At 45.2% G+C, this 16027-nt stretch overlaps 1 protein-coding gene across 8 annotated transcripts in view; it reads left to right on the top strand.

Moving 5' to 3' along the window:
• Positions 1-734: 734 nt before the first annotated feature.
• Positions 735-16027, top strand: part of LOC118502676 (TBC1 domain family member 4) — a 31314-nt gene continuing 16021 nt past the window's right edge. For 2 of the 8 annotated variants that reach the window (XM_036035171.1, XM_036035165.1), the window contains exons 1-4: positions 735-879; positions 1987-2617; positions 7379-7476; positions 7625-7829. In XM_036035171.1, the coding sequence (XP_035891064.1) occupies positions 2498-2617; positions 7379-7476; positions 7625-7829 (423 nt within the window). In that variant the 5' untranslated portion in view covers positions 735-879; positions 1987-2497. Of the gene's footprint in view, positions 905-1768; positions 1791-1969; positions 2618-7378; positions 7477-7624; positions 7830-11176; positions 11272-12485; positions 13143-16027 lie in introns of those variants that run through there. The other 6 variants (XM_036035166.1, XM_036035167.1, XM_036035169.1 and 3 more) reach the window with 6 other exon arrangements.

Here is a 16027-nt window from a genome sequence, read left to right as displayed (position 1 = left end):
ACGAGCGGGTCTCGTGAAGCGAACCGTTTTTGACAGCTCCTGTCAACCAAACGGATTGACAGTTGATTGTCCGCGGGTGAGCAATAATTTTGCTGAATTTCGATTCAGGTGATTTTTATTTGTATTTATGTGTTTATGGGTTTTGTAAATCTTTTACCATTTTGATGATTTGTTTATAATTCCTGTAATCCATCGTATATGATTTGTATGCAGATTTGTAGAAGATTTTTTGCAGCCACTTTCCATGTTCATAACGCTACATACAAAAATCTCGCTGTAATTATCAAAAAGACTTTAATTTGTCAATGGACAAGAACTTAATGATTTATTGAACAACAATGCAGGAATATTATTCTAACCAGGATTTAGAAACACCTTTTGCAAATAAATAACTGTCGTATTCAAACAGCAACACGTAGTGTCCTCCAGCGGAAAAAAGGTAAAACACACAGCACAGCAAACGCATAGGGTGCTTCAAATAAATGCATCGAAATTAAAATGGAGGCCACGAACATATAAAGAATGCGATAAAAATACACTAATAAAGCCTCTTTAAGGCACTATTGAACTCATTCCTATCTTAATTATTTCATTGCAACAACAAAGTTTTGAAAACTCACCGCCCAAAACCAACCGCCAACGGTGGGCTTCAAGTTTCGAACCGACAGATAAAAACGTGGTCCCCCGCATAGCAGCATAGAAGAGCATAAAAGCCCCGAGCATAAACTTCGGTAGGCTCGGGTTTTGTTTTGCACACCGAAGCAGCGGAGAACACACACAACCCGCGAGGCGTCAACAACGGTAGCCAAATAGTCGCTGAAATACAATCGGCTGTGAAACCGTGTGAAAAGAAAAACCGTGTGTGTGTCCGGGAATAAGGTACCGACAAAGAAAGGTAGAAGGGGTTGGTGTTGCATTGCCCTCCACCAAGTGTAGTGAAATTCCGTTTAGCTCAGGTCTCCGACGAACGGAATTCGCAAAAGTGCATCGTCGCAGTCTGGAATAAGTGAGCAGATGAAAGAAAATCGCACTAATCGCATCGGGCAAAGTGTTGCGAGCCAGTGGTTGCTGTTACGGTGTGAACCTCCGTGCGCATTATTACGAATGGAGAAGAAAAAAAGAAACACACACACCCATACGCGCACGCCACCCCTCTAGGGTCGTTCTTCTACTGCTGGCTGCACAGAACGCACGAGAGGGATTGATTTTTCTTTACCCTTGTGAATGTGCTGAAAACTTCATCTTGCAGCCTTTCTTGTACCTCGCTGACGGCGTGACGGTCCGTGTGTCCGTCGGCCTCTGCTCCCTCGGTCCAGAACTATCATCTTCCGCTGTTACGTACGTGCGGTGTGCTGTAGGGCTAGAAAGAAGATTGCAAGTTTTTCAAGGGTGGCCGAGGAAAGCAAACATTTCCCTCAAGCTAATGCTGGCAGCGAAAGCGGGAAGGCTTTGGCAATTGCGTTTACCCTCGCTGCTGGAGCCATTGCGAAAACGCTGCTGCTGCTGCTGCTGCTGTAGCCCCTTTTTCTTTGATCGATTCGCTTACCACCTTGGAGGGTTGTTAAGGCGGAAATCAGCGGTACATCCACTTTTCTTTGGAAAAGCTTCACTTTGCAAGTGGAAAGGAATTCGCTTTCCCATTACAGCTTGAAAAATGTAAAACCAAACTTGATGCTTTTTAAATAACCAAAATCCATCATTATTTAGCTGCTCATCACCATCGTCGTCGCTACGGATGGTTGAAATATTAATGACGCCTACTTTGATCGTTAACGCGAGCCCACAGACAGGTGATTGTTTTGAATTTCAATTTTTTCAAAATTGAACACGATATTGCCTACATTCCGGCGCAGTTCGAATTCGTTCAATCATAATTTCATAAACACATTAGGAAGGATTACTGTTGTTGTTAGCATTTCTACGGCGTTCATTTGCATGTGATTTATCAAAATGTATGCTCATGTTAAAGTTAATGTATTATTGCAGTACAGTGTAGTGTAACAGTGCGTGCCAGCCAGTGAAGCGACACTATCCGTTGTGTTTTGCACGTGCTGTGTTAGTGAAGCAAAAGTGGCAAATATATAATATTTCACAAGTTTAAAGTGAGCGCAAGCGTGTAAAAGCATTGAAAAAGCAAAACGTAAATTTTGTGCATTATTATCACGTACTAGTGTTGTGCATTTACATCCACAGTACTGCAGTACGTATCGCTTTCGGAGTGTGTGCGGTACGAACCAGCTGTGAATGTAACTTTGTGTGGTAAAGAAGCGGCTCCAGCCATTTCCTTTCTCTCTCTGTCTCTACGCCGTGCTCGTGCCGTTTCGTCTCACGTTCTCTCTCGCTCTGGTAACGATCCTGCTGCAAAGGCTGCTTTGGCGGTTGCTGCTAGCTTCTGCGCCCCACAAACCAAACAGGCCATCCCAGCACAGGTTAAAAGCACGCACCCAGCAGCAACGGCCCCACAGTAAAGCTGGACCGGAACGCAACGGCCGCGACGATGAAGACTCGCCTGACGACGCTTACATGGCGTGGATCCGCATCGGTCGATCCACGGTTTTCGGCCGCAATGCTACCGTGGTCCATCGCCGACATTAGAAACCACGAAAGTTATGTAACGGTAAGTGAACCACCATTACCAACGGTCAACCTCTCCGGTGTGGTGGTGATGGACACACCATCACAGACACGGGGAAAAAAATCTCGACTGAACAAGACCAACCGACCACTCTGTTCACTCACTGTTCGCCGAAAGCTTTAAAACGTGAATCACATTCGGTGTCCTTCTCCCTGGACAGCAGTAGTATGCTGCATGGTAGTGCTAGGGGATTCATGCTAGGATTTTCAGTTTTGCCAACCCCCCAGGCAGCTTGGTCCCAATGGGGAGGAAATAAAACTACCCTCAAGCACACACACACCCTAAAACCGGAACACCGCCTTGGGTATGGCTTTGGGCAGTCACACACTCCAAACGGACCGAAAGCTCAGCCAACCGTCAACATCTGAACATCCTTGCCCCGTCATTGTCCGTTACAGAATCGTGCTCCCACATCGGGCGGTGCATACCATCAGGCGCAAACCCGTTTCTACCCATCGCTGACGTCCTTACCGTCGTGACGCCTAACCATCAACATCCGCAAATCCTTCACCCGATTTGAGCGTGGAAAATATCGATTTTCCATCGGAAATGCGTTCGCAACACGGGTACGCATTTTCGCGATTGAATTGTTTGACGGGTTTGTGCTCCCCCCCGTTGTGTGTGCGTGTGTGTGTGTACATTAGAAACAACAGTCGAAGATGGCGGAGTCAACCAAAAACCCATCCATCCGCCTAACGAGATTACGTTCTCATCAATTATTAACAAGTCAAACAGGTCCGCTAAATCCGCCTCGAATGGTAAGGTGGACGTGGATGTATAGAGCTCGGAGAAACTTTTCATTGGGGGAGAAAATTGGATGGAGGGATTTGTTTTTATGATAGTGCTGGTAAAGGATGTGTTGTGGTTATACGAGTGAAACGATTACTTTGGACATTTCACGACACGACATTTATCTGTGATGTGGGAACAATTTGGCATTTATGTCTATTCTTTGGTTGCTCTCTTTGGTTGGTGAAGAAGGAGTGCTTCAGGTTATTTACACCTCCCGTGAAGAATATTCTTCTACTGCTCTTTATTTGGGATCACAACCTTAAGAAGTCTTGGTCTGCCATTTCTCAGTCCTACAGAATATTTACCACAAGTTCTATCTAATGAACTTTAATACTTGTTGATAATGTTGATGATCTGCTCAGTCATTCCTCGTACGCCCAAGTACATTCGTTTGTTGGTTGGTTAGTTTACAAAGACCTTGAGACTTCATTCGTCATTTTTATCCATGTCACATCGATGAATAGTTGGTTTTAACCCTGATGGAAGTGCCTAAGATATAGCAACGCCCCTTCAAATCTAATTGATCTTACTTAATATGCTTCACACTAGTCTAAGCTAGTACTAGACTATTCATATTCCATATAAGAGGCATCTCTTTTGTAACATCTCCAGGACTTTAACATACGAGGAGAAAGTATTGTTGTACTTATAAAGCATCGCAAAAAAGGCTTGCGATTTCCGGTCTTAAAAACAAATCACAACACTTTGAGCTTTAAGTTATTGTTTTAATCACATCACAGGAAAAAAAAAACCCAATCCAACCCTATAAATATTCAACATCAAAGATTAAAAACCTCCATCCCCTACTTTACGTTAGTTTTCAAAGCAATTAATGTTGCTCTTTGTCAGCTCCGCAAGTCCCCCCCGGAGGGTGTGACATAAAAAAGTGCACGCAGACAATTATAAATTCGGTAAATAAAATTTGCATTAATTAAACACGCGGCGTAAACTGATTTATCAGTGCGGCACGCAGCATGTTGATTATGGCGTAGTAATTGTAAGCTTTACTACGACGTTTCCCAATATGCTTCGGCTTTGTCCCAAACCAAGCGTTACCAGATTGGCTTTGACTTTGTTTACTGTTCAAGTTTTGCCGACACTGATGTAAGTACGTTAACGGAAGGCAAAAGTTGCACAACTCGTTCTCAAGATGTAATTAGTGGTAAATCTTGTAGTTCCCGGTTGTGAGAAAGAAGGCCCACGATAGCCCAACGCATGTAATACACTTACACTTGGTAATGTGGTTAAGTGTCTGCCCGCTGAAAAGACAATCAGTAGTTGGTGACTTTTCTTGGCTAACGAAGTACGCCTAACATGATTAGACACTGGAAATGATCTCTGAGATACCGAAGCAGATCTGTTTTGAAGTACACAGAACGGACGACACAGAGCGATGCACATTTCTTTGCATACTCATCTTCTTACAAGCATGCATCGGCACGTAGAACTTAAAATGCATCTTCCTGATGGCCAAAATTTCCACTTTCAACGGAATAAACGTTTGGTGGAGGCTCTCTCGTCACCACTAAACAGAAGCGAAATTAATTACCGACAGGAAAGTGCTTTCATTTGCGTCAAATGCCATTAAAACTGTGAAAACACGTAATAAGATGAGGTATAAAGACTGCATGTAAAAACTTCAATTGAGAACGTCTATACATTAGTTTCAACGTGTAATGGAAGAACCTAACGTGTAATGGGGCGGCCCGGTAGTAGATGCGAGAGCGTCGCCGGTCTTCACTCGGCAGGACCGGGGCTCAAATCCTATCCAACTATGCGGAATCAATAAGTCTAGTAAGCCCGAAATGGCCGACATGACCTAAGAGAAGACGTCTAACGAAGAAAGAAAACCCATTATAATTCCTGACAGCATCAGGAGGTGCCCAAGAGATATCCGAGGTCAACTACTAGTTTTGAAGGTAAATTTGAAAAAAGTTGGTAAAAATGAACGTTGGAATAGGTCCTAGGCTTGAAGAATCCTTGAGGATATATAAAATGCTTTCGATTGGATACAAGAAATTCTTAATGCATCTAATAGCCTGATCGCGTAAAATCCAGATTTTTCAATTCCATTCCAACTTGTTTCACTTAGGACAATCCTCATCTCCAGCCCCGTGCCTGAGGCTATTTTAGTACAATACGTGCATTATAGAACGCTCTTCCGATGGATCAAAAAAATAAAAATCTGCTAGTTATGGCTTCTTTCCCCTACCAGAAGAAAAACTTTAGAAGGCATACGGGGCCTCCCAGCTCAGCTGCCTCCTAAACCCTTTCCTTTTTTTTTCTCTCGGTCTTGGCTGTTGCCACCCATCTATCTAGCACAGCTCTCGTTCCACTTTCAAGCGCGTTGCCTTTTGAAGTGAGTGGATTTATTGTCCTCGTGGGAGCCACCTATTTCAGAATGGGCCGTCACACCGAAAGCAATCCAAAAAGCTGTCCTGCCGAGAAGCTTCGTGATGGGATTTCACAGCGAGAAGGTTGAAGCCCGGCCGGAGGCTTTGCCTCGTCTCAGAGTACAACCCTCCGGACTTCCAATTAGTGCCGGAGGAGAGTTTTGTGCGTTGGTGTTGTTAAATTGGACCACGTCCGGATGTTGTCGCTTCTTCTGGCGCGTAATTCTGTCCACTTCCACCGGTGAGTGGTGCGAGGCTTTTTTCTGCATCATCTGAAGAAACTCCGAGCGGGCTTCCGGAATGGTACGAACGGGACCGAGCAAAAGACATTTTCCTCACTGTAAATGTCTTCGTTATCGACCGGTTAGTGCCGGGGTAACCGGGTGCATTACTGTCGAGCCACATTAAGTGATATCTTGCCGACTCCAAAAAGACTCCAACCAAACACACGCAAAAAGAGAAGCGAGAGCGATGATGACGTTGAATGAGGGAAGGGAGGGCTGTGCTTTGGAACAGTTATTTGAAGAGTGTCCCAAAAAATGAGACATCCCTTGGATACAACTTGCCCCTAACCTTTGACAGCTTAACTGCACCAGGCACACACTTTATCGTTGCTCGTATCCATAAAGTTTTCCGCCGGATTAGCTTCGACAGGCTGCCGTTTTGGATGGCTGGGATGAGCACACGTTTGCTTCTTTGCTGTAGATCTGGGAGGCGAAAAAGGAGGCCCAAGAGCACAAGAAGTAGGAGTTTTTCAGAGTCAGACACTTTAAATTAAACTTTTCACCGGGACATCCGGGTAGTGTACGGTGTACGCAATGGAACCAGGCCATGCCGAGAACTTTATGGACCATATACCTCCACCCGTTGTAAGGCTTCTCGTTATAAGCGCAAAAGGATATCCTGCGAGCTACTACAATATGGCTCAGGATTTGATGGAGTTTATTGTACAGATGTTAACAATTCCGTTGACATGTGTTTCGCAAATTAAAATATGATGTTCATAATTTATTGTAGGGTAAAATGAAAATTTTTGTAGGAAGGAGAGGGAGTGAGTGCTTGATGGGTTATCCGTTGTTTGAGGTGAGGCACGTAAAAGTATTCATTTGTTATATTAAAGCCTTAGGATTTAACAAGCAAAAAACTTGAAATCATTCAGAATGCTTTATTCAAATTGATAGCAAGACATCAGGAGATATAAAACGTTAAGCTTTAACCGACGAGCATCATAAGAATCCTTTGTACAACGGAGTTAAAGCTCTAACAGTCACCCAACTCCCAACGAAGCCACAAGGTTTTTCTCACTAAGAACTAAGGACCTACTCTACTGCACACTTCCACAACGGCTAGACCAAAACTGACGATCAAACCAATCATTTTCACACTCCCCCGGACATAGTTTGTTCGTTTCCGGTGATCCAGACGAGATTGTCCTTTGGGAGTTTATCATGATTTATCGTTTCCAGCACTGTTCGTACCGAACGCATACAATACGGTGATTCGATTTCATGTGCTCCGTACGCTTACCAATGTCTCGTTTCGGTCGGTGTTTTTCCAGCTATCGGTCGGTGTTGAGGATGGAGTGCTGGCAGCATACAACACGGACTTTGAGCTACAGTTTGAGCACAAGTTGAAGTACATTCTCGGATATTGCAGGTAAGAAGGAGAGGGAGGGCACACAGGCCATTTCCCCGGAGCTGGTGTTGAGAGAAATGAATGGCATGATAGCAATTTCTTTAATTTTTCTATTCCCTCTCTCTCTCTCTCTTCATTTTCCATTCTTTTTCTTACCTTTGCGCGGCAGAGTGATTGTGAAGCAGGAAAAGGGCAAAAAGAACTCGGACTTCCTGATACCGAAAGCGGCCAGCACACGACCACAGCCAATCACGATCGCCAATGACAGTGTGGCGGAAATCTTTGGGCCCGAGTTTGGGCTGGTGTATCTGCTGAAAAATCCACAGGATCCACTGCTGCACATACACTTTTACGAGTGCGAAAAGTATGAACAGGTAAGTGTTGTTGTCAAGACTAGTCACCATTCTCGGTTAGGTTACGTTGATTTGTCTATGTAGTAAAAGAGTCTTCCACTTCCCAAGTACATCAGTAAAACTATACCACCTTGCCCTACGCAAGGGCAATAAAAGAAGAGGTCAGTGTTTGGTTGCCCTGTTGCGCCCTTGCCCTTCACAAGGCTTTAAAACACGCACCGAACGCGAACCAAACATCAGTATTCCCGGGAAGGTCCCGGGCTTCAAATTTATCTACGCAAAGACACGCACATAAATACCACGGTTTTGATAGCCTCTGCCAGCCTTTTACCTGGTTTTAGGTAACCACGAAAGAGGGTGCGTTACCAGGGCTAGACCTATCGAACCCATGGCCGCCCGCAACACGTGCTTTCCCAACAATTATCATCGTTAACCGTGGTTATTTCAGGTGGAATGCAAAGCTTAACCGGTCAGGTGCTAATGATACATAGCGCACAACATTCTCGGGACGTGCAATGTTCATTAAGGTACTATTCGTATGTTAATTATCTCATTAGGTGAGCTTGTGAGCTGTCCCTCTCTCTCTCTCTCGCTCTCACCCTCGATGGGTGGAAGCTTGTTGAGCCGTCTGTCAGTACACCATAAACACCATATTGACCATGGTGTGAGATAATATAGCGTCCCTGCTGGTAAATTGCTTTATTAAGCGCTCGAAGTATCGAAAGGTCGCCACTGTGTACAGATCAATTTCGGCATCAGAAATCCTGGATCAGCCATTTTTCTTGTGGTTTACCATTCACCGCACGTTCGCCCTTTCCCTTTGTGTGTATTAAGAGTACACAAAGTGGTGTGGTAAAATCAACAGAGTCAAACATCTCCTGGGATGAGCTTTGAGCTTGCAGTTGCTTATTTGCTGGCCCCAATATTTAGAATGGCAGTCACGACAAAAAGGTGGATTATAAGCACGCCATATTGTTGATTATGGTTCATGCTATCGCCCACCAGAGGGCGTTCGCAATCAACAAAACGGCAGCAGGTAGATTGTTGTATCAACAGCAAGAAAGATTTGACTCAACAAAGTCAACAGTGCTGATGATGCTCCATTCGTCTTTCTTGGACGGAGAAAGACTTGTTTTTTTTTTTCTATCGTTCCGGTGATAATGAATAATGATCTACCGTTTACGAAATGGTGCTTCGAACAGCGACGGTCATCGAACGGCGACGGTGGGCCGTTTTTATCTATATCCCATTCCTCTTACCTTCCGAGTCTACAAAAGAAAAATCCACAGGCCTACTCCTGGGCCCAAATCACCAAAAATGCCAATCGGCACGAAATCCAGCTTTGCTTTGCGTGACTACCGTTTGACGTAGTCAACTTCAGTAGACTACACCACCGCCCTGAACGTTGCTTTCGTTTCTGCCCGGAGCTGGTAGTAAGCGAGACACCCTCAGTAAAACAGAGTGAACGAGACACAGCGACGAATGGCGAAGAGATGGAGCGATACGCTTTAGCCACAAACGCGCCTGAAGTGGTTCCACAGAACCGTGATTTGTGATATCGTGTGAAGCTTCTGACGGGGGGACGCCGACGGCGAGCTAATTCACCTCTGCGTGACTAGAACTTTTTCCCGTGTTTCCCGCGCCAGGTTCAAACCCAGTGACGGACGCTTTTCGGAGGGCTGACGGACGTTGGGATGTTTCGCAAAACTGGACAATAAAGCGGACGCTCAGTGCTCTGCGGGAGGTGCCATCGTTGCTGCTGTTGGTGAGTGAATGTCACTGTCCGAAGCAGCTGGTAACAAGTTAGCCAATGCCGGACACGCAGCAGCGGTGGTGAACAGATTGAAAACTATCCCGATTGTTCGCGACAATTGATGCCATAAAGTGGTGATGGCTTTCGTGCACCGAATGTATTGTGCCGACTGTGTCCTTGGAGATTGGGCATGGTGGGCCAACTTTAAAGCGGAACGAAATTACAGCATTACAGGTGTAATTGGAACATGGTCACCGCATGCAACAGCGCTGCTAACGATCTCTCTCCGGTCTATCGTTCATCAAATCTGTTGTGACCTTATTTCTTACGTACGCTGGTAGGAGTTGTGAGATTATGATCGAAAAAGAGAAATTATAAGCGCATTACAAATTTAAGGATTTAAGGAGATTAAGCAACAATTATAAATTATTTAGGCTACGAATGTGACATTCGTTAACCGAGATCATGGCAGTCTTTCGCAAGGCAGGACCTTCTCCATACTCAGGACTTACTATTTTCTAGCAAATAAAATCAAGGTATTCGACTCAAAAATACCTGTGGCGACGGAGGAAGCTGGGACTGCACATATAGTCCCATCTATAGTCCCAGTACTCCCATACTCCTCTGAGACATGAACTCTGTCAAAAACTAACGAAACCTTCTTAGCCGCGTTCGAGAGGAAGATGCTCAGAAGGATGTTTGGCCTAGTATGTGTGGAACCTACGAACTGTACGGTGATCTCAATATCGTGCAGCAAATAAGACACGCCATGCTCTGGTGGGCTGGTCATGTCATGAGAATGATACCGAACGACCCAGCCCGTAAAGTCTTTTTGGGCGGTGCTACATCGACAAGTTCAGATGGAGTGATGATGTTGATGCGTCCTCCAGTACAGACGGGTTTTTGGATAAGCAGACGACGATGCTAACAAGTTAGTAAGTAAATAAAATCAAGCCCAGTCCATCGGTTTTGCAAAGAAGGTTTGCTGACAAAGAAGAAAAAGAAAAGGAAACTCTTCCTAGATTATAGTGGCAAACAGAGAAAAGAAAATGAAGCCTAATATCCCGAGGTGCATGACCTCATTATTAAGCGAAGAAAAAATAAGATCGATCTCCGTCAGCTCATTCCCTTGATTCTTCCCACCAAAACACACGTGCTACGTTCGTTGCATTGTATTCTCACCATATTTTGTGTGTTCACTGCCATCTTCTCACGCAATTTCCCTCACGCCTACCAAGAAAACAGTTCGCTCCGTCTGACAGTAAGAAACAGTATGGCACGATACATACAACAACACGAGTAAACGTAGGCCGACCGCCACCGTTCCGAAGTTTCATCCATCGATCGTCGCCACTAGACACACACACATACAAGCGATTCCTGCAATACAACACGCAGTTAGCGCATGATGACGGTTGTGGGATGTCTGTGCCCCTATGGCCTCCCATGTGCATCGCACCTTTGTACGTGTGTGGTGTTGTGCCATTTCGTCATCGTCACAGGCACACACACACACACGCGGACAACAGAGGCGTATTTTGACAGCTGCTCAACGGTCGCGATCGTGTCCCATGTCGTCGACTGATCGTGTTGCGCTTCGGTACGCCTGACTTCCGGCTGAACGATACGAGTGAGTCGAAATTTTCCACCCGATCCTAACGCATTGAACGCGTGTCGTCGACGGTTCCCGAATCATTACGGTCGCGCAAGGTGTGGAAAAACAAGTGGCAAGCAAGCAAACAAAATACAAATCACCAACGTTCGAGTGCGAAGAACGCAACGTTCGAGAGTGTTCTTCGATTGGATTGGTTTCCGGCCACAGTTTGCCGTAAAGCGCTTGAATTGAGTGAAAAACAAGCTAATCGTTGTGCAGAGCGGAGTTTTTTCTCGAAAAGAAAGAAAACAAAGTTGCGACAACTTTCGACGACAGGAAGAAGTGTTATGATAATGAGCTACTAGCAGTCGGGTATCTGTCTCCGAATGCTTACGTTAACGAGGCTAAAAGCTAATCACACTAAGTGCGTTTTGGGGTGCATGGTGCTGGCTGTCGCCGTCCTTGAGAGTTGTTTTCTTTTTCGGGTGTCACCTGTTACGAAACCGGAATGTGTTGAGGTGTTGTTATACGGTCATGGTCCTTCCGGTCGGAATGCGGGTACACCAGCTCTGGTGAGCTGATTTCGCTCACTTAATCCTTGCAACCGTCCGGTGTAGGCTGTCGAGCATAATTTATACAGCTTATGTCTAGTGCCTTCATCGCTGTGACACGTTTTTTCGCTGAGATGTTAGCTTGTTAAGATAATTTACCACCACTAAAAACATAATCGCTTTCTAAATGTGTTTATTGTTTTGTTTTGCCGGTTATTTGAAAGACGTGTTCAAGTATTCTCTGCTAGGAGCAAATTATTCGTTCCTTCAACAACCCAAACAATGTAACGGCGGCGGCTCCAACCGTACTACAGCGTTGATCTTCGCTCGGTGGTTGTAGATGTGAGCGTTAGCTACGCTCGGTTGTGCGAGTGTCTATTTTTCGTTTCCCCTTTTTTCTTTCCCACGGTGCAGAGACTTATTTTTAAACAAAGTCAATTAAATCAGGCCAAACACTCCGCACCGTGGGCTGCCGACTTTGGTTCGTATTTACTGCACACGGTTGAAGCTGAGCTTGATATGTGATTTGACCTGCGTAGTTTTCTTTAAGGAAGGTTTGGTTTTGTGCTTCATTTAAATATTACTTCATTATTTCGTTTACTGATATTTGCAAGCGAATTTATTACAAGTATGCTTGGCATGGTACGTGACTTTATTGATTATTCGTTGGGTTTCACCGAACGCAGCAAATTTTGTTTACTTTCCCCCAAGAAACCAATCCATCACACTGCTCTGACATTATCTGACGAGCGAGAGCTAATTTGTCCAGGTTCTTTCAGTGAACTTGCTTCCAACATATTCCTGTAGAACGTTGTACGCCCATACAATACAGAACCAACTCTTAGTCTTAGTCAAGCAAGTTCGCTGTGCCAACCATTGCGCCAACATTCGCTTCAGGCGTCAGCCTTTGTTCAATCGACAAATTGTATGAAAGCTATCGTCCGTGCGCACCGTACAAAACCCCTCCCGCCGTAAGGGAAGCCGTAACAAATCAAGTGCAATAGAAACGCGACCCGAACCGGGGGTCGCCCGCCCGAAAACGATTGTGCACGGGGTAAACAAATCAATAAAATTGGCATCAGTGCGGCAGCGAGCAGAGCCGACCACCATCATCACGGTGGGTGGCTCGCAAGAAGCGCCCAGTGAAAGAGTGTTGCTCTTAATTGGAAGCAATTGGTGCTGATAGAGTTCCGGGACGGGTTTCCGTGGCGTTTGTGCGAAGCGTGTGTGTGTGTGCGGAGTGAATACACTTCACCTTACGAAGGTGTGTTTGTGTGGATGTGGTGGCGTCAGTTTGTCCCTTCTCGAAACAGCTGTTGAACCGGGTGCAAGAAGAAACACGACAAAGTAGAACAATGTTTACCCTGCCACTGTACAAGGACAACGTCATGGTCACCTCCTGGAGTGATGCTTCGTCCTACCGGATGAAGAAGAACGTAAGTAGCACTCGTGTGTGTTTTTGTGTGTGCTGTCACGTGTCACCTTACTGGGCGCCTCGATCGTCAGCCACCAGGCGCCTCCTTCACCAATCACCGGGCGCCTCCATCATCATCATCAACCACCAGGCGGCTCCATCAAAACACGGGTAGACAACATCTTTCCCCTTGCAAAGGTTAATGCTGATGGAAGCAGCAAATCGAACAAACTGATATTGGGAGGCCACAATCGATGAGCATAATAACGCTGCGGTACTACCCGCTGACTGCCATTCTGGGGGCAATAAAGCTCATCTGCCTGGGTCGGACGCAAACCACCCAACCGACGTTCACCATTTTCATACACATCTGCATTCTCCTTTCTTCTTCTCCCTCATCTCCCCCCTTCTAAGGCTACCTGTATCATTTCGTGAAACGTTTGGCTTCGTCCATTTCGCTATTATAGAACTCGGCTCCCTCTAATTCTTCGCCAAATTTTGGTTAGCAATTTTGGAAAGGTTTCCCAGTAGAGCGTTGCGAAGGTGGCAGCTAAAGCCGCTTCGAAAAAAAACGTGTATAATTTATTCATGACCAACGCTCGGTAACAGAAGCCTCGGGCGTGTGAAACCCGGTCCCTGATGTGTGTGTGTCTGTGGTTTTCTGCTTCCTTTTTCGCGCGTATGTGTGTGTGTTGAGGTTTTCCTTTTTTTCTATGCCTTTCTTATTATGTTACCTTTTCCCGTTGGGTAGCTTTAGCTGTTCATCGGTCGGCTATAATCGTGCCTTATCCCGACGTATGATAAAAAGAGATTGCTATCTCGCTTCTATTTAGTGATGCTGGTCGTACAACCGCAAGAAAACCGCTTGTTAAACTCGGCAAGTGTGTACATGCGTTGTGAGTGAGAGTTGAACACATTTGCAATGAGCGGTTTTGCGGGGCAGCAATCATGCATCTGGGCTCATGTTTATCGTAACCAATTTATCTTTCACCGGCAACGGCTTACTGCTGCCGGTAGGTCAGCATCAGCTGAGCACGAACTTTAGGCATCAAAATATTATTTCTACAGCCCACAGCACCGCACGAAGTGATGTGATTGACCCTGATGGGTTAATCAGTGACTTACCTGGAAAGTTAATGAATCCATCCATGGTATCCCAACGATGACGTGAAAGCCATTTCGTATTAAATATTATTTCGTTGGAAAACAAACGAACCAGTCGGGATCATAATGAAACGAATCACTCAACGATATTATTGAGCACTAATTGCTGATGCAATTAAATGCTGACGAAGCACCAAGAAAAATAGTTTCGCTATTTTCAGCCATTTTGGGGATACTCTACGCCCAGCAACAAATCTCTATGTTTAATAGGAGAATCTGTTTGCGAATCAGTTTTGTTCCATACAGCCAAATAAGCAATTGTGCAGGTTAGTTTATTGCCCCGAAACAATTTACGCTCTCTCTCGCTCTCCCTTAAGTCTTCAAGGTGGGTCACAGCACTTCAGCTAGACGGAAACCATCGTCTTCATTACGAGCTTGTCAGTCAAAATGTCAGCCCCGAAAAGGAATACCGGGAGGGGTAAAATTATCTCTACACCCAACCACGCCAAGTCGCCGTTTATGATTAAGCACTGGTGCTAATGGATTTGCACGAGTCTTGGAATGTCTTTATAATTTGCTGCTTTGGATAATGCTCCCGCCCGGGTACTGTTCATTCCTTTGATGGTTTTCTACCACGCAGCTCATACACTCTCCACTCACATCACTCTCTCTTTCGTGCTGGTGGTGTCGTTCACACATCACTGCACTCGTTTTCTTCCGAAGCAATTATGCTTCACAATATACGAAATTCCTGTCACCGGTATGGAGTGTGAAAGCAGCGAGCTGGAAATTCTCTTAATCCTAGGCTTTCGGTTGAAATGGACAATGTGGACGCATGTGGACGCCACATATAGGCACTTCGTGCGAATTACACGCAGACCAGTGCAGAGGTGTGTACTTGGTCGCCGCCGGGCAACAGACGAACAGGGACAAACGAACGAACGTACGGACCGTTGTTAGGGATTATCGCGTTCCACGACTACTCACCCGTCGATGGTGCCTAGTTGTCTCAGCACGAGTAGGAATACAGCAGACACGTTTCACACTATTACGCTAAAACGGTTAGCCCACCAACACATACACCAACACACACTATCGTAGGCAGAACTATCGTGCATAATGGCCGTACGCTCCTTTTTGCTATGTTGGAAGCGAGACAATTAATTCACAATTTTATTGCTTTCGTTACCTCATATGGTACTTGCTTGCATTTACAAAGTTTTATTGGAGTCATAACTTTTTCTTGTTTTGTAATTTGAAAATTATTTAAAAATGTTTAATAATAATATTTAAACTTGGAGATTAGCTTTATTTAAACATTTGCTTCAACTTTTCATTCTCTTCAAGAGACGAAAACGATTGAGCCTAAGATTGTGTGTACTGCAGAAACAGGTTCAGATGAGATTCGAAGTAACGTATCAATTATTAATGGTGGAGGTTCAGTGTGCTTTGAACACTTAGTTTAAAACTATGGGAGTTTCCTTTGAGGAACTTTGCGGAATTAAATTCAGGTCTAGGTCTTAGCCGCCCACTGTTCGGTGTCGTCGTCTCCATATCCAATATCCTGGCTTTTATGGCGGATGCGTTTACCACTTCACTCTATCTCTATTGCTTCCCTTTTCTGTTCGGCTCGGACGGCCTTAAAAATCTCTTAGAGCTGGGCTGTCCGGTGTTATACTCATGACATGACTAGCCCACCGGAGCCTGGAGAGTCTAGGTCGCTTGATGGTGATGAGGTCATTGTACATCTTATAGAGTTCGTCATAGAAGCAGCTTTTCTATTATACTTCCATCCCTCTGACC

The sequence above is a fragment of the Anopheles stephensi genome, chromosome 2, assembly GCF_013141755.1.
Source record: "Anopheles stephensi strain Indian chromosome 2, UCI_ANSTEP_V1.0, whole genome shotgun sequence".
In the NCBI taxonomy this organism is placed as follows: Eukaryota; Metazoa; Arthropoda; class Insecta; order Diptera; family Culicidae; genus Anopheles; species Anopheles stephensi.
The sequence above is the reverse complement of the archived record's forward strand: the minus strand, read 5'-3'. Positions and strand labels throughout refer to the sequence as shown.